The 27,563-nt window shown below is 43.4% G+C and overlaps 1 protein-coding gene across 3 annotated transcripts in view; it reads left to right on the top strand.

Moving 5' to 3' along the window:
* Window positions 1–27,563, top strand: part of MARCHF6 (membrane associated ring-CH-type finger 6) — a 1,314,422-nt gene that overhangs the window by 49,031 nt on the left and 1,237,828 nt on the right. For 2 of the 3 annotated variants that reach the window (XR_012244456.1, XM_073630743.1), the window contains exons 2-3: window positions 7,265–7,364; window positions 19,702–19,775. Coding sequence is in view for 2 of the 3 variants with exons in the window: in XM_073630743.1 (XP_073486844.1) it covers window positions 7,265–7,364; window positions 19,702–19,775 (174 nt within the window). In the remaining variant the exon portion in view is untranslated. The remainder of the gene's footprint in view (window positions 1–7,264; window positions 7,365–19,701; window positions 19,776–27,563) is intronic. The other variant, XM_073630744.1, reaches the window with a different exon arrangement.

The raw sequence follows: 27,563 nt of genomic DNA on the forward strand, positions 1-27,563 counted from the left end.
GGATAAGCGAGCGGAATCCGCCTTATCACCTTACCATCCCAGGCGGAAACCCCAGGGGTGTTGGAGGCAATCTGTCCCCTCTGCTGAAGGAAAGGGAATTCTTGACTGGAATCTATGGCATTTTGTGTTTGGTGTTGCTGCAAGGTCTATCTCCGATGATCCACAGGTCTGGGATATGAGAGCATAAGCTTGGGGACTCCGAGACCACTCGTCGTTGGAGGCAAAATTCCTGCTCAGTGTTCCTGCTCAGTGAGTCGGCCAAGATGTTCTGGACCCCCGAAACGTAAACCGCCCTCAAGTCTGACAGGTTCAGCTGTGCCCATTCTAGAACAGGACGGACCTCCTGCATCATGGACCTGCATCTGGTGCCCCCCTGTCTGTTGATATAGGCAACAGCTAGTTTGTCCATTCTCAGAAGGACATGCTTCCCCCTCAAGTGAGGGCTGAAGGCCAGGAGAGCCTGAAATGCTGCTTTCATCTCCAGAATGTTCGACACTGAGTCCTGTGTCCTGAATGGCCAGCGGCCCTGAGCCGCGTAATTCTGATAGTGTGCCCCCATCCCTTCAGACTGACATCTGAGGTCACTATCTCTTGATGAGGTGTGACTATGTGCTTGCATCTTTTCAAGTTGTGAGGTCGTATCCACCAACGTAGCGATTGTTTGACCTCCTGAGAGATGGAGATCGGCTGGGACATTGACGTGCCATGCCACTGGCGCAGAAAGGAGATTTGGAGGGGCCTTGAGTTCCATTGTGCCCATTGGACCATTGGAATAGTGGACGATAAGGAGCCCAGGATACTGAGGCATGCTCTGCCCGGTAACGTTGTAGCTGAGATTGATCTCTTCACCCTCTGTTATTAGGAGAGGGATTTTCTCCAGTGGAAGCTCCACTGTGTTTACCCTGGTGTCCAGCTCGGCCCCCAGAAAGACCATTCTCTGTGTGGGATGGATGTTGTTTTTCTTCCAATTTATCAGCCACCCTAGGGACTGCAGCATGGAGACCAGAATTTCCCGATGTTGGATGAGAGACCCCTGGCCGTCTGAGAGAAGCAGGATGTCGTCCAGGTAATGGTGGACCCTTAGTCCCTTTTATCTCAAGTAGGCTAGTACGAGTAATAGGACCTTCGTAAATGTCCTGGGTGTGGTAGAAATTACGAACGGGAGACTTCAGAATTGGAAGTGCTGATGGTTTAAGGTTAAACTAAGGAATTTTTTGAATGTGGTGTGGATAGGGATATGTAGATATGCGTCCTGGAGGTCGATTGAAAGCATCCAATCTCCACGGTTTATTGCTTGGAGGATTGATTGTAGGCTTTCCATTTTGAACGACTCTATCCGGATTGACCGGTCGAGGTTCTTCGGGTCCAAGACTGCACGAAAATCCCCTGACTTCTTTTTTACTAAGAAAAGTGGGGAGTAGAAACCTTTTGCCTCTTTGTGATAGCGGGACCTCCACTATCGCTTGCTTTTGGACAGATCCTGAATGTACTGGACTAAAGACAGCCTTTTTTCTCAGGATGGAGGTAGCTTGGTTGAGCAAAATTGATCCCTTGGGGGACGACCTTTGAATGACCACCTGTGCCCAAAATGAATGGTGGACACTGTCCATGGGTCTTTTATCGTTCCCGCCCAGACCAGCCTGAACTTTGAGTCTGGCACTCACTACCGCTGGTTGGGTGGGCGTGCCTTCAAAAGGACTTCTGGTCATTGGAGGCAGGGGTTTTGGCTTTCTGGAATTTGAGGAAGGACGTCTGAGGGTTCTTCCAACTCCTTCTGTATTCTTTCCCGGGTCTATAGGTTTTTGCATCCCTGCATCTCTCCGGAAGATTGCGTCTAAAGGGAGGCGGTCTCTGCTGTTTCGGGCCTTCTGTCTGATGGGATAAAACCTGACTTCCCGCCGGTCACCTTTGAAATTGTAGTGTCCAGCTTCGTCCGGAAGAGGTTTACACCGTGGTACGGAATTCGGCACCAATTGGATTTTGATGCGGGGTCAGCCGACCAGGGTTTAAGCCATATGGCCCTTCTGGCCATTAGAGCGGCCAGCATGGACCTTAATGCGGATCTAATAGTGTCCATGGAAGCCTCCGCTACAAAATCCCCTGCAAGGCTAAGTTCTTGTAGGGCCTTGATTATCTGCTCTTGATCTGCGCCCTCAGCAACGAGTTTTGCAGTACCAGAGGACCAACTGGAGATAGCTTTTCCGACCGCAGCCAGTGTCACTGCTTGTCTGCGCGCGCCTCCTGCAAATAGGTCGATACTGACCTTAAAAGAGCTTACCTTTCTGTCAAGCACGTCCCTGAACGTTACTGCGTCTTCCATAGGGAGCGTTACGTGTCGGCTAGATGCATCAAAGATGCGTCTACTACTGGGGGGGAAACCAAAGGGGATACCTTGGGTTCCCTAAGCGGGTACAATTTGGTAAGTCTGTTGGTTAGACTAGTCTTTTTTTCAGGATTCTGCCATTCCTCTTTATTCATCGATGAACGGGAAAGCCTCCGGAACGCTTTTGAGATTTGGAAAATACTTCCTCTGTTTCTGCCGTACCTCCTTAGGTTCCTCCCAGTTTATCGCTTCCTTGACCGATCTAACGAAAGGCTCTATAAGCAAAAAATCAAAACCGGTTGATGCTTCCAGCTCCTCATTGTCTGACAGGAATTCTTGTTCCCTTGATGTACTGGGGTGGGTAGGTAAAGCGCTCTGGGCTGTAAACTCCGCATCGGGAGTTGAGACTCCAGTGGGCTCTATGGTATCCGGTTCTCTCTCCCTGGTGGCCTCGTCAATACATCTGCGACAAGCCGGTTTGTCTGGGAGGACTGTGGCCCCACATACCCAGCAAGCGTTCCCGACCGGGCGGGAGGGGTGCACAGGTGACTGGCGTCTACGTGCAGGGGATCTTTTGTGGTAAGAGCGGCTATGCCTTGAGTAGGATCGGCTCCTTCTACGGCTTCCCCTGTGGCCTGAGCGACTTCGCCTATGGCCAGAGCGGCTTCTTCTGTGCGAGGTCTCTCTTCGCCTTGATTTGGACGATCTTGAGGACCTGATAGGGCTGACCAATTAGGCAGCGTTAGTATGATTCTGCTATCTTTTTCGATCTTCACTACACACCAATGGGAATCCCCCCCTTACCTATTATGGCTGATGTTGATCTGCTGGGGCAGCGGCCTCCATAGGAAAAGAAAGGTGATGCACCTGAGAGAGATACAGAAAGGTAAGAACATGCAAAGCAAGAGACGAAAAAAGTGCATGGAGATAAAAAGTCACTTACCCAGAAGGGGGGGGGGGGTACGCCAAGAATGTAATCAGAGCTGAAATTCAGTCAGGGAGCAGGAGGAGCACAGAATGAGAAACAGGAGCTTTTTAAATTTGCCGCCATGGCCCGCCGAGGTCACGTCTCACTCGCGCATGCGCAGTAGCGCCGTGCAACGCTCGGTGCCATCTTGGAGCCTGACAAAAGCGAAGGGACGCCCTGAGGCTGTGTACTGCTATGTGCGGTAGCGCCGAGATGCTCAGCGCGCTGTGGGGAGCCATAGAGGAACTACAAGGCACAGGAAAACACAAAACGGTGATGTGAAAGATTGGAGACCGCTGCACAACAACTAAGCCTGTTTAAGGCTTATACTGGAGCCACAACATACTCCTGAGATCACCAGAGCCGGGGTTCCTTCCATATAGCTCATTTAGAGGCTGTACAGGTAAGGACCCCAGGAGAGGCTAGAACCTGGCAGGGGCGAAGCGGTAAGGGGGTGCTTCTTAATCCGTTCGGCCCTGACAGGTGGGGAAAAATAAGAGAATACTGGTACGGGGGCCCTCTCTACAATTCATAGCTATGTGGTCCTATCAGGTTGTGGGGGCGGAGTCACAACCCGGAGTGTATGCTGCCATTATGCGACAGGAAAAGATTTTCCCTCAGAGAATCTTGCTGAGCTCTGTCCTGTGGAGGAAAGATCACAAAAGTGAAAAAAAGAGACCCTGCTGTCTCTTTCCTAAACCTTTAGTGTGCCTATGGAAGATGTTCCTTCATTTTAGCCTAGGTAATGGAGGGTTTTAGATCCTCGGATTCATTATTTGTTCTTTTTTCTGGAAACAAAAAAGGTCACAAAGCATCAAAGAAGTCAATTGCTAGATGGTTTAAGACAGCTATTTCTGTAGCCTAATTCTTAGATGGGCCTATCTCCCCTGCCAGGTATTAGAGCTCATTCAACAAGGGCTCAGGCCACTACATGGGCAGAAAGATCTGGTGCCACCCCAGATCAAATTTGTAAGGCGGCTACGTGGTCAAGTTACCTAACGTTTGTCGTTACAGACTGGATCTTCTGTCAGTGGGGGATCAGGCTTTTGGCAGGTTCTGCAGGCTGTAGTCCCTCCCTAGGGGCTAAGTCTCTATTATCCTCTCAAGTGCTGTCCTGAAAGAAGTTAACGGAAAATTCAAGTTAGACTTATCGGTAACTTGTTTTCCAAGAGTCTTTCAGGACAGCAGCGACCTGCCCTGATGTATTTTTTATATATATATATATATATATATATATATATATATATATATATATATATATATATATATATATATATATATATATATATATATAAATATTACACTGTGACTGACCATATCTCGATTATGTGTTCCAGTTCGGGTGCCGGAGGTTTCTCTACTACTACTACTGACTATGTGTGGGAAGGAGCCTCCTTTTTAAAGTTTGGTGGAAGAGGTGTTTCCTATTGGCAAGGGGAGGAGTCGCTCTCTCGTGCTGTCCTGAAAGACTCTTGGAAAACAAGTTACCAGTAAGTTTAATTTAATTTTTTTTATAGGGTACTTAAAGTTGTGCGTTCAGCACTGGACAGATTGCATGGATTTGAAGGCCTGGTATCTCACAAGTTTAAGATTTCTAGAAGTCGCCTGATAGTAGGTCTCAACAAAGGGGCCTTTGAAGGCCGATGAGGGGAGGTTGATTTTGGTTTTAAACCCTGTGTGTGTCACATTAGGAATGCCATAGTTTTCACATAGTGCTATCAGAAGACCCATCATCCCATAGCTCCATGAGTGTGGCCAAAGTATCCTGGTGAGTGGATTCTTCGACTCTTTCAGTGTAAACTTCAACATCTCCTAGTGCTATGGGTTCTTGTCCATCTATTTGATCTTTGGCATAAAACCTTTTCACAGTTAGATTTCTAATGAACCTGTTAAGATCTTTATGCACAGGGTCTAGACCTGTTTTCTTGCCCAATTGCTAAATGGTCTATTATCACCATATCTATTATCACCATATATCCACATGTTTATCATAATATAGATGTAAACACATGTCTAAAAAAAAAATCTATATCATGAATTTTATAATATTTATTGGGCCTCGCTATGATGCATTATTGTTCATATAACGTTATTATAATACAATTTTTTTAATATTAGTATTTTTTTATTTTATTTTTATTTTTTTTATTTTTTTTTATTATTTTTTATTTCTGTTTTTTTTTTTTTTTTCCTTTTTGTACTTTTTTTTGTACTTTTACAATTTTATGTAATGTTGAGTCACCTTCATCAAGTTGTTTAAATTTTAACTTTGACAATGAAAGTCTTGCTGTGGTGCCTATACCAGTCATGGTATCCTAAAAATATGATACCTCCCGTGGATTTCTCCTATTGATTATTTCCGTCACATGACTAGAAGAAGGGCCACGCCCCGAAATGCATTGTCACGACAACGGCCTCTCACCTCCTCTCCTCCTTTTGGCTTGCGCTTCAGCACTCTGCACTCCAAGCCTCCTTCTGGACCCGTGTTCTCTGAGCGCCGGACTTCACACTCAGATGTTTCTGTCTGCCGGCTCCTGTTAGCGATTTGTTCCCACTGCCTCTTGGCTTCCTCTCCTCCACGGCGCCTTCGCCGCCCACCACTGGAGTCTTGGTTTGAAGCACCTGACCCTCCATCTGGCCTTGTGTGCAGTTCTCCCTTCACAGCATAGTTTGCCGGATCCATGAGGTATCCACTACCGCAGCATTGCTTCATACAGCCTGTTGCCATCCTACCACTTCACAAGGTACTGTTATAGTGGTAATCCAGTTGCATAGCCGCTCCATTCATGTGCGGATTTTTTAACTGTTGTTCATCATCAACTTTACTACAGTTCTCAATAAATTGATATGATTTTTATTCTACTGATTTAATCCAAGAATTTGTCCAAACGGGATGTTTCTGATCAGCGCTTTCAGTTTTTTTTTTTTCAGTCATTTTTTTTAATGTTTGTATTTTGTCTCACACCACTCCTGGTGTGTCAATCCACACAGCTGCTTCTTGGTCTTCCGTTGGATACCATATACTGTTCCCAGAGAAGTTAATGTCCCAGTCCTCTGGCGCCAGACTTATTATTGTTCTAATCCACATAAGCATATACATCCCATAATGGGTTGCTCCCAAGGCAAACAAACAGAACAATGCCACTTAACAAACACTTAACCCCCACCCCACCTCAAACTATCTAGCAATGGTCTATGAGACGCTCCTACAATATTCTAGTAGTCTGAAAGGCTTCCACCTTATTGATCTTCAGAGATTTCTTGAGGGATATTGTTGATAAATATTACTGTCCCAAGTAAAGGAGCCTCTCCAACTTTCAACACAAGCACACATATAAGACCCAGGATAACGGGGGTAACATGAAATGCTGTGTCTGGTGTGGTTGTACTGGGAGTCTGGTTAGGGCAGACCAGACTGGGCTTCTCAGGTCACCATGTGCCCCTAATAGACACGGGGTAACTTACATATAAGAGGGGCCTGGGGAGCTCTCTAAGGTAAGCTGGTTTTCAGGGGCCTCCCGCCCAAAGTGACTCCCGTCACAGAGGTAGGTATTCTGCAGTTTTGTGTGACAGCATTAATCTTTTTTTCTTTTGTAGATCCAGTAAAGTTAGTAAGCATCATTGCCCCCCCCCCAATATAGTACATTTAGTTTGCAGGGTTTTAATACACTGTTTATTTAGTTTTTATTTTTCCTGTTAGGGCTTGCCCACACTGAACAGTACACACAGATGGGAGAAAATAGATTGATGTCAACAGGTCCTATTGAAGACAATGTAATCCAAAAAATCGTGCATGCTGTAGTTTGAGTGTGATGATTTGCATTTTAACATTGACATCCAAACAATTCTTTAGTCATAGTGTACGGTCTAACCTTTTTGTCTGAATGTAGTCCTACAAAAACCTATAAGAATTGTGTGTTTTATACGTTTTCTGTGTTACCAGAGTTCTTATTTTTCTTTGTTTTTTTGCCTAGAAGATATATGCCGAGTGTGTCGTTCAGAGGGAACCATGGAGAAGCCGCTTTATCATCCATGCGTGTGTACTGGTAGTATTAAATTTATTCATCAAGAGTGGTAAGTTCAGAATAATTTTAACCTCAGACACACTTTTTTATTAGTGTTAAGTGAAGGTTTCTTCACACCTAAAGGCTTCTGAGACATTGTTTTATGAAATGCCTATGGGGCGTTTGTATTTTAACCAATTGTAGACCTTGGGTCCTCCCTCCCCTCCCTCCCCCCCTCTATTCCTCCTTCCCTCCCCCCCCCTCTATTCCTCCCTCCCCTCTATTCCTCCCTCCCTCCCCCCTCTATTCCTCCCTCCCTCCCCCCTCTATTCCTCCCTCCCCCCCCTCTATTCCTCCCTCCCCCCCCTCTATTCCTCCCCCCCCCCTCTATTGCTCCCCTCCTCAATTATAAATTAAATTAAATAAATAAATATATATATATATATATATATATATATATATATATATATATATATATATATATATATATATATATATATGATAGATAGAGATATAGATATATATTTATTTTATTTTTTACAGTTGTGCTCATAAGTTTACATACTCTGGAAGAATTTATGATTTTTTTTTTTTTGTTTTTTGCCCTTTTTGAGAGAATATGAATGATGGGGTAAACAGTTCAATCTCTGAATTTGCAGACAATACTGAGCTAAGCAGGGCAATAAATTCTCCGCAGGATGTGGAAACCTTGCAAAAAGATCTGAACAAATTAATGGGGTGGGCAACTACATGGCAAATGCGGTTTAATGTAGAAAAATGTAAAATGCATTTGGGTGGCAAAAATATGAATGCAATCTATACATTGGGGGAATCTAGGATGGAAAAGGACCTGGGGGTCCTAGTAGATGATAGCCTCAGTAATGGTATGCAATGCCAAGCTGCTGCTATCAAAGCAAACAGAATATTGGCATGCATTAAAAAGGTGATCAACTCCAGAGATAAAACAATAAATTCTCCCACTCTACGATACTCCGGTCCGGCTGCACCTAGAGTATGCTGTCCAGTTCTGGGCACCAGTCCTCAGGAAGGATGTACTGGAAATGGAGCGAGTACAAAGAAGGGCAACAAACCCAATAAAGGGTCTGGAGGATATTAGTTGAGGAAAGGATATGAGCACTGAACTTATTCTCTCTGGAGAAGAGACGTTTGAGAGGGGATATGATTTCAATTTACAAATACCGTACTGGTGACCCCACAATAGGGATAAAACTTTCATGGAAGTGAGTTTAACAAGACACGTGGCCACTCATTTAAAATTAGAAGAAAAGAGGTTTAACCTTAAACTACGTAGAGGGTTCTTTTACTGTAAGAGTTGCAAGGATGTGGAATTCCCTTCCACAGGCGGTGCTATCAGCAGGGAGCATCGATGGGTTCAATAAACTATTAGATAAGCACCTGAACGACCACAACATACAGGGATAAACAATGTAATACTGACATATAATCACACACATAGGTTGGACTTTATAGACTTGTGTCTTTTTTCAACCTCACCTACTATGTAACCATTTCTTTCACTCATGGTTCGTGTTTGGCTGAAGCCATTTATTATCGATCAACTCTGTTTACTCTTTTTAAATCCTAATCACAACAGAAACTACCCAAATGACCCTGATCAAAAGTTTACATACCCTGGTGATTTTGGGTTGATAGGTTGACACAAAGGGGTTTGAAAGGCTATTAAAGATAACCATCCTCACTAGTGATCTGTTTGCTTGTAATTAGTGTGTATGTGTGTGTGTATAAAAGGTCAATGAGTTTCTGGACAGACTCTTGCGTCTTTCATCCAGTGCTGCACTAACATTTCTGGATTCTGAGTCATGGGGAAAGCAAAAGAATTGTCAAAGGATCGGCGTGAAAAGGTAGTTGAACTTTATAAAACAGGAAAGGGATATAAAAAGATAACCAAGGAATTGAGAATGCCAATCAGCAGTGTTCAAACTCTAATCAAGAAGTGGAAAATGAGGGGTTCTGTTGAAACCAAACCACGTTTAGGTAGACCAACTAAAATTTCAGCCACAACTGTCAGGAAAATTGTTCGGGATGCAAAGAAAAACCCACAAATAACTTCAGGTGAAATAAGGACTCTCTGAAAACATGTAGTTTCAAGATGCACAATAAGGAGGCACTTTTAAAGAAAGATGGGCTGCATGGTTCAGTCGCCAGTAGAAAGCCATTACTACACAGATGCCACAAAGTATCCCGCTTACAATACACCAAACATCAGAGACAAGCCTCAAACCTTCTGGCACAAAGTCATTTGGAGTAATGAGACCAAAATGTAGCTTTTTTGGCCACAACCATAAATGCTACATTTTGAGAGGAGTAAACAAGGCCTATGATGAAAGATACACCATTCCTATTGTGAATGCTCATGTTTTGGGGATGTGTGAGCTACAAAGGCACAGGAAATTTGGTCAAAATTCATGGCAAGATGAATGCAGTATGTTATCAAAAAATACTGGCGGAACATTTGCATTCATCAGCCAGGAAGCTGCACATGGGACATACCAACATGACAATGATCCAAAACACAAGGCCAAGTTGACCTGTCATTGGCCACAACAGAATAAAGTGAAGGTTCTGGAGTGGCCATCTCAGTCTTCTTACCTCAATATCATTGAGCCACTCTGAGGAGATCTCAAATGTGCCGTTCATGCAAGACAGCCCAACAATTTACAGGCACTGGAGGCTTTTTGCCAAGAGGAATAAGCAGCTTTACCATCTGAGAAAATAAAGAGCCTCATCCACAAATACCACAAAAGACTTCAAGCTGTCATTGATGTTAAAGGGGGCAATACACGGTATTAAGAACTGCGGTATGTTATCTGTTGACTCTAAATTTGACTGACAGAAAATCTGTCCCCTGGATAAATAAGGGAGGGGCTGAGAGAAAGGTAGGGGGACATTCAGGGGGGGAGAGGGGAGGAATCCCTTTGAGGAGGAGGGTAGGGGAAGAGAGATATTATTATTATTTTTTTTTTTTTTTTGTGGTCCCTCCCTTCTCTTTGTTCATTCTCTGTTCTTCTTGCTAACCAGTCTGTATACCTCTGGCAGGGACAAGCAAGGGAGCCCTTATAGCTCTGGACGTTATCTAGCTCATTCAAGGTATGCTTCTTGTTAATATGCAGCGTTTGATCATTATCTGAAGACCTGTGACTCCCTAAGGTCATTTACATTCTATTGTTATGGGGTATAGGCACATCAACAGTTGGGGTTGTGTGCAGGGAGGGAAGGGAGGGGTTACTGTTTCTCATTTCCATGTGCTGTGTGCAAAAAGTGTTCTCTGGTCTGATCCTAGCAGGGTAATGTTCTCTGATGTTCTACGTGCTGTTCCCCCAAACTTAGTGCTCTTATTTTCTCTTGGTATGAATGGTGGATAAGATAAACGTGATATCATGGAATGTGCGCGGTATGAACTCAAAAGTAAAAAGATCTCATATTCGATTTTATTAAACGTTACAAACCCCATATTATTATGTTACAAGAAACACATCTGCAAGGATCTAAGGTTATGGCTTTGAAAAGAGCTAACATTATGAGGGTAATACATGCTGAATACTCCACCTACGCCAGAGGGGTGGCTATCCTTGTCACCAAAAAAGCGGCTACTCATATATTTACAGGTTAAATTAGATCCTAATGGTAGATATGCTATATTAGTTTGTAAAATGTTTAATGTCTGCTTAACGCTGGTGTGTGTATATACCACCTCCATTCTCATTCCAGATATTAGAAACTATACTAAAAGAGGCTGTGATGATTGCTCAAGGCCCATTGTTGCTTATGGGTGATTTTAATGCGGTTTCAGATGTGGCTCTTGACAGGCATGGATGCTCCTCTGACTGTCGTCATAATCTATCCTCCTGTCTGGAGGGTTATGATTTCACGGATGTGTGCAAAGGAACCCTGGAGTCGGAGTACTCCTGCCACTTGGAGACACATAAGACACTGTCTAGGATAGATTTGCTATTATCTATGGATGGCCTGCAGCTCATATCCGGTGTTCGATACTTCCCACGAGCTCTTTCGGATCACTCTCCTATGGAGGTCATGTTGGACCGTAATACTCCTCGGGGTAGACGACACTGGCATATGAATGTACGTTGGCTCCAAGAAGAATTTATTACTTTGAAATGCAGATCAGAAAATGATCAGTACTGGAAGGAGAATGGAGCAGATACACCCGTTTCCAACCAATGGGAAGCCTTTAAAGCGACTATGAGAGGGGTATTCGGCAAAGAAACAAAGGAATTTTCAAAAGCCTTGAATGCAGATCTAAAATCTGCAGAACTCAGGGTGACAGAGGCAGAAAGATTATATATTCTTGATCCATCTCCTGAAAAATATAGCATATGGCAGGATCAGACTAGGCACTACAAAATACTTCTCAGTGAATGTACTGCAAAAAAAACAACTGAAACCGAATAGATCCTTATTTGAGCTTGGGGATAAGAGTGGCCGTGTGCTAGCACTTCTAGCTAGGCCACTCTATACTCCAACTTCTATGTTGCAAATTAAATGCCCCACTGGCGAGTTGGTGAGCGACTCTCATGAAATTTTAATACGTTCTTGGAGTTTTATGAGGCCCTGTACCAAAAACAGACCAATCATACAGAGCAGAAATTGACCTCCTACTTGACAGATCTGAATTTACCCTCACTAAGTCCTGAGGATAGTGCAGCTCTGGAGGGTCCTATTTCGCAAGAAGAAATATTACAAGCTATCTCCTCTTTTAAACCAGGCAATTCACCCAGATTAGACGGGTTCCCAGCTGACTGGTTGATACATAAAGATGTTACATAAAGAAAAACTGACACCATGCTTACAAAAAGTCTTTATAATGGCAGAAAGGGAGGGTGTACTTCCGGAGTCTATGAGGGAAGCTTTGATTGTCCTAATTCCCAAACCTGGAAAGAACCCACAAGAATGTGAATCATATAGACCAATATCTTTGATCAACTCTGATGTCAAGATATTGGCCAAGGTACTGGCTGGTAGATTGACATCAGTGATCCTTAAATTAATTAACTTGGATCAAACGGGTTTCATTCTAGGTCGTTGTACCCAAATGAATCTTAGAAGACTATATGTCAATTTGCAGGTCGAACACACAAATACGGGCGAAAGGGCAATTACATCGTTAGACACAAAAAAAGCGTTAGACTCCGTGGAGTGGGACTATCTTTTCTCCTTACTCAGTAAGATGGGTTTTGGACCACGCTTTGTCTCTTGGGTAAAGCTTTTGTACACGAACCCCCAAGCCTGTATTAGGATAAATGGACTTATATCGAACACTTTCAAAATTTATAAGGGAACGAGGCAGGGGTGTCCTTTATCCCCTCTCTTGTTTGCTCTGGCCATAGAGCCGCTGGCGACTAAAATTGGGACCCACACAACCATTAAGGGGCTTTTGGTTGGGAACCTAGAGGAACGTGTATCATTGTACGCGGACGACATGCTTCTGTATCTGGGTGATTCTGCAGAATCTTTATCGGCAGCGGTCTCCTTGATCCGGGAGTTTGGAGATTTTTCTGGTTTCAGAATTAACTGGCATAAGTCGGCTTTTTTTCCTCTGGATCCGCAACCGCATTTGAACCTGCCCACATAGTGTCCTCTGGCAGTGGTGACGCAATTTAAATACTTAGGGATAATGATAGAATTGCCAGTGAACTCATACATTGAAACTAATCTGTGGCCAGTAATTAGAGCATTCCAAGATAGGATACAAAAATGGAAGGATCTACCACTCACACTAATGGGTAGAGCTAACTTGTTTAAAATGATTTTTTTGCCCAAATTTCTTTATGTACTCTCTAATGCCCCAATTTTATATTTCAAAAAAGGCATTCAGATACATTAACTATCTATTAACTTCCTTTCTCTGGGGCAATAAAGCGGCTAGGGTATCCCTGGAGGTCTTACAACTATCAATAAGGAAGGGAGGTCTGGCAGTCCCTGATCTTCGTTTGTATTATTTAGCTTCACAATTGGTACATGTTCACTGGAGAATGTTTCCACAGTTGAACAATGCCGCAGCTGCGGTTGAAGCAGCTGTGGTGACCTCGTACAAAACACTACTAAATTTCTTCTTTAGAGGAGAAGTCCCCACGGCAGATTGTAGGACCATGCTTAAAACGGCGAAAAGAACATTGGAGATATGTTTGAAACACATAGCTGATAACCCTGTCCACTTATCACCGAATGCCCCATTATGATATAACCCATGCCTAAAGGAGTTTTTTCACTTGGAGGATGGATACAGGTGGGCCAAATTTGGACTTGCGTACCTTCACCAATCATTTGATAATGGTAAACTGAAATCATTCTCACAGATCAGGAGTATTCCAGAATCTTGGGCATTCCAATTCACTAGATTACTCCATGCTGCCCATGCTCAATTTGGGAAGGGACTTGTTTCCCTGGAAAACTCTAAAATGGAAAGACTCCTTGCTGACCCTGAACATACTAAACTGATCTCTACATACTATAACACACTTATGGACAAGATAACACCAAAAGAAAAAAAAAAACGTAAGGATAGATGGGTAGCAATTATCCCGGAAATTACAGAGGAACAGTGGGAGGAAGTCTTAACCTCATACCTACCTACGGTCATATCAGCTAGAGACAAACTGATACAACTTAGATACTTACAGCAAATGTATTACACTTCGATGAGATTATATAGGATGGGGCGAAAGGACAACCCTACTTGCCATAAGTACCTGGCAGCGGAGGGCTCTTTCCTATATATGGTATGGAATTGCAATAGCGTTCGTCCATTGTGGTCACAAGTGACGCAATTCATTGCGGATACATTTGACCTGCCAAATGTTTGGAGCCCGTTGTTATGCCTATTGGGTATCATAGAAGATGAGGTTATGAGTAATAGCAGGAGAACGCTCTTGAAACTACTCTTATACTATGTCAGAAAGTTGATTGCCCTCAATTGGATTGAGAGATCTTCTCACGTTATCAGCCTGGAAGAGTCTAGTAAATGCCAATGTCACACTATCTAAGATGACTTGTGAGTCCAGGGGGTGTCCTAAGAAATGTATTAAAGTTTGGGGGACGTGGATCAATTCTAAGGAAACTGTACAATCTGACACATAAGTACACATTCTAAAGACTGAGAGGGAGGAATAGATATACTATGAAAGAAATAACTGCTGGATCATGGTAAAAGTAGATGGAGAACAGCACACAGCACATTCGTTTTAGGTTGTTTTTATTTTTGGAGAAAGTTATCTCCAGTTTTATTACTTAATGTTTGAAATATGATAAAGATATCTACATACATAGTACATAGTTAAATATATAGTTGGTAAGGTTGAATAAAGACACCAGTCCATTCAACCTGAGTGAGTGTGGGTGTGTGTCTACAATTCTCCCTATCCCTTTACTTTGTGTCTCATTTAAGATGCTCATTTATTATATTATTATTTATTTAAGGTACCCATATAGCACCGTCAATTTACACAGCGTTCCACACATTGCACCCTACCCTCAAGGAGCCCCCAATCCAAGGTCCCCAACTCCCATTCATATACTAAGGCCAATTTTGGACAGAAGCCAATTAAGCTACCAGCATGTCTTTGGAGTGTGGGAGGAAACCGGAGTACCTGGAGGAAACCCACGCAGGCACATGGAGAACATGCAAACTCCAGGCAGGTAGTGTCGTGGTTGGGATTTGAACCAGCGACCCTTTTTACTGCTAGGTGAGAGCGCTACCCACTACACCACTGTGCTGCCCAAATATCTCCAGTTGCGACTGTAAAACGCATAGAGGGAAGATTGATTTGTTAAAAAATGAAATGAGGTGATTGTGTTGAATAATTGAATAATGTCATAAGAAATGGAAAATAACAATGTATCCTTGTCATATTATATATATTGTTTGAGATATTCTGTGTCATATTCACTGCAGAAACTGATTTGTATGTACTTTTGGCAAATAAAAACTCTTTAAAAAAAAAAAAACTGCGGTATGTAAGCTTTTGATCGGGGTCATTTGGGCAGTTTCTGTGGTCATTATGATTTAAAAAGAGTAAACAGTTGATTGATAAATGGCTTCAGCCAAACACTAACCACAAGTGAAAAAAGTTTTTGTTACATAGTTACATACGTAGTAGGTGAGGTTGAAAAAAGACACAAGTCCATCAAGTCCAAACTATGTGTGTGATTATATGTCAATATTATGTTGTATATCCCTGTATGTTACGGTCGTTCAGGCGCTTATCTTATAGTTTTTTGAAACTATCGATGCTCCCCGCTGAGACCACCGCCTGTAGAAGGGAATTCCACATCCTTGCCGCTCTTACTGTAAAGAACCCTCAATGTAGTTTAAGGTTAAACCTCTTTTTCTTCTAATTTTAATGAGTGGCCACGTGTCTTGTTAAATTCCCTTCTGCAAAATTTTTTTATCGCTATTGTGGGGTCACCATCATATCCCCTCTCAAGCGTCTCTTCTCCAGAGAGAATAAGTTCAGTGCTCGCAACCTTTCCTCATAACTAATATCCTCCAGACCCTTTATTAGCTTTGTTGCCCTTTTTTGTACTCGCTCCAATTCCAATACATCCTTATCATTCATATTCTCTGAAAAAGTGGCCAAGAAATCATAAATTCTGCCAGGGTATGTAAACTTATGAGCACAACTGTATGTGTGTGTATATATATATATATATATATATATATATATATATATATATATATATATATATATATATATATATGTGTGTGTATATATATATATATATATATATATATATATATATATATATATATATATATATATATATATATATATATATATATAAATTTATTTATTTCAGGTACTTATATAGCGCCGTCAATTTACGCAGCGCTTTACATATATATATTATACATTCACATCAGTCCCTATACCCTCAAGGAGCTTACAATCTAAGGTCCCTAACTCACATTCATACCTATACTAGGGCCGATTTAGACAGGATCCAATTAACCTACCAGCATGTCTTTGGAGTGTGGGAGGAAACCGGAGTACCCGGAGGAAACCCACGCAGACACAGGGAGAACATGCAAACTCCAGGCAGGTAGTGTCGTGGTCGAGATTCGAACCAGCGACCCTTCTTACTGCTAGGCGAGAGTGCTAGCCACTGTGCCGCCCATATATATATATATATAACAGTGGATGTAAAGAGTCAGGTTTCTGTGGTGTAAAAAAATGAGACAGAGTTTTAGAACTTTTTCCACCTTTTTTTTAATGTGACCTATAAACTACAACTCCGTTGAACAACAAACTGAAATATTTTAGAGGGAGGGAAGTAAAAACAAAATGTAGTTGCATACGTGTGCACATCCCTAAACTAATACTTTGTTGAAGCACCTTTTGATTTTATTACAGCATTCAGTCTTATGGGGTATGAGTCTATCAGCATGGCACATCTTGATTGGGAAACATTTGCCCTCTCTTCTTTGCAAAAACACTCCAAATCTGTCAGATTGTGAGGGCAACTCCTATACACAGCCCTCTTCAGATCCCTCTACAGATTTTCAATCGAATTCAGGTCTGGCTGGGCCATTCCAAAACTTTAATCTTCTGGTGAAGCCATTCCTTTGTTTTGGATGTATACTTTAGGCCGTCATGCTGAAAGATGAAGTTCATCTTCATGTTCGGCTTTCTAGTAGAAGCCAGAAGGTTTTGTGACAATGATTGGTATTTGGAACTGTTCATAATTCCCTCTAACTTGACCAAGGCCCCCGTTCCAGCTGAAGAAAAACTGACCCAAAGCATGATGCTGCCACCACCATGCTTCACTGTGGGTATGGTGTTCTTTTAGTGATGTGTGGTGTTTTTTGCTCCAAACATATATCTTTTGGAATTATGGCTAAAAAGTTCAACCTTGCTTTCATCAGACCATAACACATTTTTCCACATGCTTTTGAGAGAATTCGTTTTTGCAAAATTTAGCCGGGTTTGGATGTTTTTCTTTGTAAGAAAAAACTTTTGTCTTGCCACTCTACCCTATAGCCCAGACATATGAAGAATACGGGAGATTATTGTCACATGGACCACACAGCCAGTACTTGCCAGATATTCCTGCAGCTCCTTTAATGTTGCTGTAGGCCTCTTGGCAGCCTCCCTGACCAGTTTTCGTCTCGTCTATATTTTGCAGGGACATCCAGTTCTTGGAAATGTCATTGTTGTGCCATTATTGTCTTCACTGTGTTCCATGGTATATCTAATGCCTTGGAAATTCTTTTGTACCCTTCTCTTGACTGAATACCTTTTAATAATGAGATCCCTCTGATGCTTTGGAAGCTTTCTGCGGACCATGGCTTTTGCTGTAGGATGCGACTAAGAAAATGTCAGGAAAGACCTACTAGAACAGCTAAACTTTTTATTTGGGGTTAATCGGAGGCACTTTAAATGATGGCAGGTATGTTTGCTTAATTCTAAATACAGCTACATCCCCAGTTATGAGAGGGTGTGCACAAAATATTTCAGTTTGATTTTCAATTGAGTTGTACTGTTTATAGGCGACATTAAATATGGAAAAAGTTATGAAATGATTTATCTTTTGTCTCATTATTTTTACATCACAGAAACCTGACATTTTAACGGGTGTGTAGCCTTTTTTTTTTATATCCACTGTAGGTGTATTCTTAAAAAAACAAAAAAACACATGGATGGATAGGTGAGTGCTCTTTGAATATTTTAAAATGAATTAAATAGCCTTTTCAGTTTGTGGTCCTCGGCTACAGTTCCGCTTAAAGGTGGCCTGTCGGCTAATTCAATATTAATGCAGTAATGCATGTGCATTGATGCATCGGTCAGTGCAGTGGTTCTCAATCTTTCCTAGTGCCGTGACCTCTTGATAAAATTTCAGGTTCTGGGGACCCCTAAAAGTAAAATTATTTTCGTAGCATAGGTTGTCAGCACCCAAGGCAAGACAAGTAATTTGCGCCCCTAACCCACGGACATTTAGCGCTCCCTGAGTCCCTTTTTACTTGTACAGTATTAAAACACCTTATGGTAAATTTTAGGATGTACCACTCTTTCTCTTTGTTCTGCTTTTTATCGTTCTCTATCCTAATTTGTTGTTTTTTTTATTCCCCCCCATCCCTCTCTCTAGCCATCTTTCTTGTTCTTTCTCTTATTCTTTCTCTCATTTTCTTTGTTCCTCTGATCAGCCAAATTAGGTGCTATTGATCAAGGTCATCTGCTGATCTAAGAGCTGTAGTGGGGACTTTTATTGGCAACTATAATCACAGGTAGTGTTACTCACTGTGTCTCCGGCTTTACTGTGTCTCCGACTTTGTGGTGTCTTGTAGCAGTGACACCTATGCTGAAATCAGGCGATAGGGTCTCCTCCAGCCCCTCCCACTTCACATTCCTCACTAGTCAGCTGACCTCTAGTCTCTGCCCACCAGCCAAGCCGTGAACTGAATGGGCAGCTGCGAAGAGGCTGAGTGGGCGGCCGCAGGCTACAGGAACAGCCCAGCTGGGGGGCCGCAAAAAGGCTATGAGAGCAGTGCAGGCTTCAGGAACAGCCCAGGATTTGGCGACCCCTGGCAAATCGTCATTCCGACCCCCAGGTTGAGAACCGCTAGGTTAGTGCAAATGAACCCTTAGCCCTGGTTCACACCAGTGTGGTTTTGAAGTAGCGCTACTTCAGCACGACTTCAAAGCAGTGTGATTTCAAGTGCAGCTTGCTGATATCTGTGTGACTAAATTTAACTGATATCAATACAAGTCGCACTGAAATTGCACAGAAATAGTGCAGGAAGCTTTTTCAAAGTTGCGACTTGAGTGGCAGCAATTTTGAATGGTTCCATTGCCACAAATGGGGTGCAAGTTTTAACTGTCCGAGTCTTATGACAAGTCGCACTGGTGTAAACCAGGGCTTAAGGTTTTAAGGCACTGACAGCACTTGTAGTTTTGGGTTTATAGTCTGTTTGCTGTGGGCACATGTGTCATTTTGAGGAGTAAGTATGATAGTTATTAACTTAATCTCTTCTTTTATACTTCATGGAAAATTTGAAGACACTAATATTGTGCACACTTATTTTTTTTTTTTTTTTTTAGTGAATTAAAAAAAATGTTTTAATAAACCTTTGCACCATAACATTTGAAGGTAACATTTTATTTTTGGGGTCCGCCGCATCCTCAAATATATATTAGTGTTGATCTTATTTTAACATTCATGAAGAATTGGACTGGCAGCGAAAAGCCAAACTAAACCATGAAGCATATCTCCTTATGAAGATTAGCTTTTTTAATTTTTTTTTTTTTTTTTTTTATCTTTTATTTTTTCCTGCGAAAACAGCCTGGAAATTTTTAAAATGAGAATGTCAAAGCAAAGGAATCGCTCACATTTTTAATTTTGTCTTCTTTCAGTTTGGTTCAATGGCTTAAACACAGCAGAAAAGAATACTGTGAACTATGCAAGCACCGATTTGCATTTACACCAAGTAAGTTTACTTTAACACTCCAATTCTTGTGGCGCTTGGTCTGTTGTTCCTAAATACATAGTTACAATGGTGTGCAATGAAATACTGATCATATAGTTACTTTTTCAAATGTCTTTTTACTGTACAAAATATTTATGTGCCTAATCGTTTTTGTCAGGTTCTCTGTACATGGCATATCATGTCTGTCTTTCTAAACCATCATGCCAGAAATGCATTGAACCCTGCTTCCAAGCAGCCTATGTATATAGGATATCTATCATTCATTCGTTCATGCATTCATTCATCTGTAATTTAGAACACCGAAGTAAAAATATGTATACAACATTTTCAGTGTTGCTAAAAAAAAACAAAAATGTTAAAGCTGCTAGAGATATAAAGAACGACGTCCTAGTATCAATTTCCAGAAAACAGTTGCAAGTCATAATTTTTTATTTGGACCCTCTGGATACAATGAATTCAGCTCTTTGACACACCAGATTTTTTTTCTTGTTAAGTCACCTTTATTTGGTTTCAGAATCGGATCAATTTAGGGAAAAAACAATTTTGATTCTAAATAGTGCAGTGTTAAATGCCAGAGTACAGGTATTTTCTTTTTGTGCCTGTTTGAGTATGGATGTTTTGTATACTTAGTCATTCGCCTTCCTTTTTTTATTTTTTTTTATTTTTTGGGTGTTTTCCTCTGACATAAATCCAACCACAAGGGCATATCAGTGCACAGATTGCAAAACATGTTTAACAGGTAAAATTTTCCTTTTTATTTAAATACCTCTTATGTCCCACATTAATGTGCACTACACACATAGAAGATCCTCGAAAGAATTCCTTTTTGAACAGAATATATAGTCATCTCTGTGACTGACCCCCGTACTCAAGGGGAGTATGTCTGCTGTATAAGCTTCTTCTGCTGGTACCAGCACAAGCCAAGGTCACTTAACCCACCCAGTCACTTGTCAAGACATCGGTGTAGGGTAAAGCGAAGCATAAGACTGTTTATTCAAACACAGGCACAAAGATATACACTCAGGAACAATCCCCCCTTCTTTTCATAATGACACAGGGTGGGGTAAACTACAGACACACAGACCACCTTTAGGAAGGGTCGCAGGAGAACCCCCCCCCCAGCAGCTAATCCACATACACATGTACATCCTGTAATCAGTTGCTCCCCAGGCAGACAAACCATAGAACAATGGGATACAGCCACACCTCAGACGATCTAGTAAACAGTCTGAGACCAAGCTCATACAATATTCCAGCAGTCAGAAAGGTGGTATTCATCTATCTTCGTATATTTCTTGAGGGATATTGTTCAGAAATATTACTATCTCAAGTGAAAGAGCCCCTTCATTCTTTCAACATAAACCACACATGTAGACCCCTGGATAACGGGTAAAAGGAAATGCTGAGGCTGGTGTGGTTGTACGGTGAGTCTGGTTAGTGCAGACCCGACTGGGGTTCTTGGTCACCCTGTGCCCCTAATATACACAGGGTGATTTACACATAGGAGGGGCAGGGGGGAGCTGGACAAGGAGTTTCCAGAGCTCTCTAAGGTAAGCTGGGTTCCAAAAGCTCCCCCGTTACACCTCTCCCCTTTCGGCAGAAGACTAACACAGAAGGAGACCCCAAACAAGTTGACTTCGAAGTTTATCCATAGTTCCAGTCCCCCAATGCCCGTACCCACACAGTACCCCAAACACATTGTCCCAAACAGAGCATTACTCACCCAGCCAACCTCTGCCTGTTACCACTGATTGAAATACATATAGTTGATGCAAATTTGATTACAAAAGTATCTGATTTCTGTCGGTTGGCTTGGAGTATACTGTATGTTGAAAGGGAGTACCCCTTCCCTCATTCTAATCCAAAAATGTGGTCTCTGTAATCACAGGCAGCGCTAATTTTCATTGACCCTACATGCATTATTAGATCAACATGAAATGCAACCCTAGTTGCAACAACTAGCAAACCCTAGTTGTCCCCCCACATTGCGAAAACAATATTCAGTGTAGCACTACACTGTGGTGGCTGTACGCTGCATATGTGAAGATGTGGTGTTCTTCAGGCACTCGTGTACGCTTTCACATACCTCCTGCAATTTGTAAAAAAAAAAAAAAATCAGATGAATGAAACTCTGGTGCTGGAAAACCTGTAACGTCAAAACATTTGAAAGTAGAACACAAGGAAGAAGTAGTAGCACTCAGCATACACAGGAAGTCCTAGTTCTGTTGCGTGGAGATTAAATAACTGCATGCATAATAAGCAGAGGTATAGGCACCTACAGGTCCAGCCTTTATTATTCACTGTGCAGAGATCACTGGTAATAGGAAGCTGCTGATCTTAAGAACTGTGCAGAGTGAGTTGTAAAGGTGAGCAGAAGGTTCTGAGTGGCTGCACTGTTTGACAGATCACTGGCACAGGGTAGAGGGAGCACCTTTTAGAGCCAAATATACAAGTAGGATAGGGAGCTCTGTGAGTGACTGCACGAAGCCAACTGTCAAATGATTGCTGACTGAGGAAAGGTGGGTGGGTGTGGCGGAATAATAACCTCTAAGTAGCTGGCTGCTAATCAGAGAGAGGGGAGCTGTCAGATGAAGTCAAGAACACAGTAGGAGGTGCAGCGCTGCCAAGTGGGGAAAGGGCACTGCATTCACAGTTGCTTGCTGGCCGCTCTTTACAGTGACAAAGTGGGGAAAGCAGTCAGAAGTTATTAAGAGATTTGAAGAACTACAGTGTCAAACACCGGTATGCAGTGTGCACACTACAGTCATCCAGCTGGCTGCTGCATTGAGCAAGAGCTACCAGATGAGATCTGAAACACTAGCAAAGTTACGGTTTGGGCTGCCAAGCAAGATGGAGAGCACTGGAACTGGGGTAACCGAGAAGCCCTAATTGTTTGTGGCCGAGAAGGGAAAACTGTCAGGAAGCAATGTGGTATTAGACAGTGGTCTGCAGCATGCACCCTGTGAGAAAGCTCTTCCTGAAACAGATGGCAGGGAACTGTTGCTGGGCATGTGTAACAACATCCATTTGTAAACCGTCTACTAAAAACTACAAAATAACTAAAAGGCCCCTTTCACACTGACGGGCCGATCGGGTCCTCCTGTCATCTGCAGACATCTGCTCCTGTCCTCTAAAAACAGAAAAATGGGGATCTGTTCCCCATCCATCTGGCAGATCAGATGACAGTTGGATGGAAACTGACAGGTGGTCTGTTTCCATCCGACAACCCCATAGAATAACCTGTGTAGTGGTCACGGACCTGTGATCCACCTCATCTTCTCAGCAGATGGACCCTATGATAGTATACTGCCCCCTGTGGGTGCCCTCTGGTGCTTGAGGGTCGCTGTGCTCAAATGTTCCACCCTCCCCCAGTGGGCACAGGACTGGTGACTGTGGGAGGTGCGATCTGAAGGAATCAATCCAGTGCCCTGGGTGTTTGTCCCTCTCTGTAGCATGCTTGGAGTCTCTGAGCTGCCTTCCGGTTCCTCTGCTGGGTCTCCTGACACTACATGGTCAAGCTGGCCTGTGAGGCGGGTCTGCGGCGGCTGCCATCTTTTTGAATGGCCACATTTGGATGTCACCTTTTGTGTGGCTTCACCTGGAGGCCACCTTTGCGTGGCCACATGCAGCGTGTAAGTGCATTCGGCTGCCACCTTTTGCTGGTGGCCACCATAGCGTTGGGCGCAGCTGATGGGTAAGTGTAGTTGGCTGCCACCTGAGAGTGGCCTTGGCTGGGAGCCATTCTGGCGCTGTCCTGTGGATTGCTTGCTGTGACAGTGTGTGCCTTCCTTGTTCTACTCCTACAGCTGGTAGGGTGAGGGAGCTTGGCCGGTGTTTGCCCATGCTCTCACTATGTGTGGGCATACCACACAGCTGGGGCTGCTGTCATCGAGGTGGCTTTTACCTTGCTGATCCTCCTTTTTAACTGGGGTCGTCCCCCTTGTGGGGGATCCCCCCTACAAAAAATTACTTCTCCCTGTCGTGGTTCTCCTTTCTCCATCTGGGTGGGGCTTTACTGCACGACATTATCTGGAACCATACTGGTGACATGCATTCCTCCCTCTTTCAGGCCTAGTAGAGAAGGGAACCTCATTAGAGGTCCGGGCCCATCTTCTTGCACAAGTAGTTTTTTCAATCCCCTTGGATATTCCTGGGAGCCCTACAAGCCTGCGGCCAAGTCCTTCCCAACTTGTGGGTTTACCCTCACCCATTTCCAGGATGGAGGATTGCCCTTGGCTGTTTTTTGGGCCTGTGGACCTCCCTCATCCTCAACAAGTGGGTCAAATAATTGATTCTTTACAAACTAGGATTTCTTTCCTTTCCAACAGACAGATTTTTTGCCTTCCAATCTTGGCTTGCATCTGCTAGCCCGGTATGGGGATGTGCGGACCTGCTACTTCGTGGAGGGATTTCCCAGTTCCTGGGTCAGAGCAGTTCCAGGGATTTTACTCCCAATCTGTTCACGGTTAACAAGTAGGCCAGGTTTGCCCAACCATGGACCCAATTGCCTTGAATTCCTTTGGGCAGGGACACAGGTTTCTAATGGATTATCACCTTGGGGCGCTTTCCTTTAGTCTGGACTCCGATCCCCAGGTTTTTACAAAGATCTTGGCCCCGGTTCTTGCGTGTCATAGGTTGCCTTATTTGACTTGCTGCGGTATGCAGTGATTTGCTCGCCCCTGTTGGACAGTGTGGAGTTGACCATACATTCACTTCAGGTCTTTTGGTTGTACCTTGCACCTCCAGAAGTCTTTGTTGGCTCCATTCAGGAGTTTGGAGTGTCTGGGGTTGGTTCTCAATTCAAAACCAGTCAAACTCTGGCAGCTCCGGTCGGCAGTCTGCTGGCTCTTGTCCTGCAAGAGGCCTCTTTTCCGTTTTTTGCATGTAGGTTTTGGGTCTGAGAATGGACACCTTCAAAGCGGTTCTGTATATCCAGCTCTAAATATGGACTCTCCAGGAGGGAATCCTTGCCACATGGAACAAGCCTCCTGTTTCCCTAGACATCGGGATTAGCCTGGAGCAGTCGACGAGGACCTCTCTCCTTTATCTGCAGTCTGTCCCTTGCGGCAAGGAAGCCCTTTGTTCCAGTTCGCAAGACAGTGGCCATGATGGACGCCAGCCAATCGGGTTGGAGGGGAGTCCTGGGCTCGAAGTCAGGCCATTGGTACTAGACCTTGGAGGGAGCTCGACGATCAGTGTCCTGGGACGTCGAGCAGTCAGGTTTTCCTTGTTACGCTGGACTGATTGCTTCAAAGGGCTCCTGATCTTAGGCCAATCGGATGACGGCATCGCAGTGGCTTATGTCATTTATCGGTTTGGTATGAAAAGTGCAGCAATGGCGCTGGAGGGGTCTCGCTCTCTACGATGGGCGGAAAAGTTTGTTCCAGCTCTGGCTACCATACATATTCCAGGCATCGAGAACTGGCAGGTAGATTATCTCGGCCGTCAGTCGCTGGATCAGGGGGAGTGTTCCCTGAACTCGAAGGTGTTCCATCCATTTTGTCTTTGCTGGGGAACACCAGATGTGGATCTTCTGGTGTCTCATCTCAACTGGAAGGCTGAGGTTTGTGGCAAGATCGTTGGCTGCTTTGGTGGACACAATGGCTGTGCTGAATGCACCGTGGGATTGGTACAATTTCATCAACGCCTTTCCGACCCTGCAACTGATTCCTCGTCTGCTGCCCAGGATAGTAGCCAAAAGAATCCCAGTCATCCAAGTGGCTCGGGACTGGCCTCGCCATCCGTAGTGTGCCGCTGTTGTATGGTTGGTTGGCTGCCTTTTTAGGAGGACCTTCTGTCCCAGGGCCGGTCTACCTCCCTGCTCTACCATTGATGGTGTGGCTATCCAGGTTCTGGAGGATGGGGGTTGTTTGGCTCAGTGATTCCGACTATGATAAAGGCTTGTAAGTCTACCTCTCGGAAGACTTTTCATCGCACCTGGAAAACGTATCATTTTCGTGCAAAGCTTTGGTGTTCCATACTCTCCCCTTCTCGGTGGCTCGGGTGTTGGCCTTCCTTCAAATGTGGCAGGGATCAGAAGCTTGCTTTGAGTGCCATCAAGGGTCAAGTCTCTGCTCTGGCTGTTTTCTTTCAGTGTCCCATGGCCAAGCATTCTTTGGTTCGCACATTTAATCAGGGGGTTCATTGTGTAGTGCTCCCCGTTGCCACCGTGGGATTTGAATATATTCCCTTGCTTGCGCTCTTGCAGAAAGTTGCATTCCTAGTTGAAATACCTTCGGCTTGGCAGGTGTTGTACTTTCTAGCTTTGTCCTGTAAGCTGCCTTATCTGACTTTATACAAGGATAAGGTGGTGCTTCAGCCATCCCCTTCTTTTTTTTTTTTTTTTCCCGAAGGTGGTGTCAGATTTCCATTTGAATGCGGACCTTGTCCTTCTCTCCTTGTATCCTCGGCTGTCGCACCCTGAGGAGATGGCCTTGCACTCCCTGGATAAGGTTTGCACGATTGTGCGTACCACTCTGTGATGGCTGCTTTTCAGGAAGTCCAATCTTTGTGCTCCGGAGGATCCTAACAACAGCATGGTGCCCTCTTCAGACGCGATTACCCATTTTGGATTCGGCAGACGTTTGTGCAGGTATATACCATTAAGATGCCGGAACTTTCCTTCCCCATGACAGCGCACTCCTTCAGGGCAGTTATTATTATTATTATTATTATTATTATTATTATTATTATTATTATTAAACAGGTAAAAAGGAAAAAACCACCGCGCTATATATAAGCAGAAAATTAACACAATCAATGATTCGTGACAAACAAATAAATTGAATAACAAAAGCAGCCGCTAAAGGTGAGATACACACACTAAAGACAATCAATAAAAAGAGCAACGCTGTGAAAGTTAGAGACTAAAAATTGAGCCAATATAGTATAAGTGAAAAAATGTGGTACATTGAGTAAATATTTAGGATAAATATTAAATATAAAGTTCATAGTAAATCTTATAATTTATGTAAATTCTGATAACAGTCCTAATCCGTGATCAAAAATCCAAAGAGTGAGGTAAGGTGAAGAACCAGAGGCAGGGGTCCCCGTCTGAGGCAGGAATGTAGGTAAGGCGTGGGTAAATCCTTCACCGCACCACTGTGATATAAATAAAAATGCGCGCTTACCAACCGGCAAGCATAGGAAGGCTTGCGACCCTTAACCCGGTCGGGGCCTTTTCTTGGGATGGAGACACCAGTGTACCACTTCTTATACCGTACGGTAGGCCCGCTATCCACCACGTATAAACAATCCCTGGATTATGGGAATATCGTACTCCTAGCTAGGAGTTAATCTCACAGGAAGTGCCCCAAAAGAAAAGGAAGAGCAACATAGCGTAATCCGACTTGCAAAGTCCAGAACTGCTATTGCAGTTAAACAGTCCTTAGTTTCTGTTGCAGGTAGATTCCTCTAGGCTTCCAGGCAGGACACTGCTATTCACTGTTGCTGCACACCAAAACACCATCCACATTCTCCTCTACACTCCTCCACCAGGGTTTATATAACGGCAACAGTTTACGCAGCACTTTACAACATGAGGGCAGACAGTACACTTACAATACAAATCAATACAGGAGGAATCAGAGGGCTCTGCTCATTAGAGCTTACAATCTAGAAGGGAGGGTCAAGTGGAAACAAAAGGTAATAACTGTGGTGGTGAGCTGATGGAGAAAATTAAAAAAACAGTTGTTAGGTGTGGGTAGGGTAGGCTTCTCTGAAGAGAAGGGTTTTCAGGGATCGTCTAAAAGCTAATCGAGTAGGAGATAAGCGGACAGATTGGGGTAA

The sequence above is a fragment of the Aquarana catesbeiana genome, linkage group LG05, assembly GCF_042186555.1.
Source record: "Aquarana catesbeiana isolate 2022-GZ linkage group LG05, ASM4218655v1, whole genome shotgun sequence".
In the NCBI taxonomy this organism is placed as follows: domain Eukaryota; kingdom Metazoa; phylum Chordata; class Amphibia; order Anura; family Ranidae; genus Aquarana; species Aquarana catesbeiana.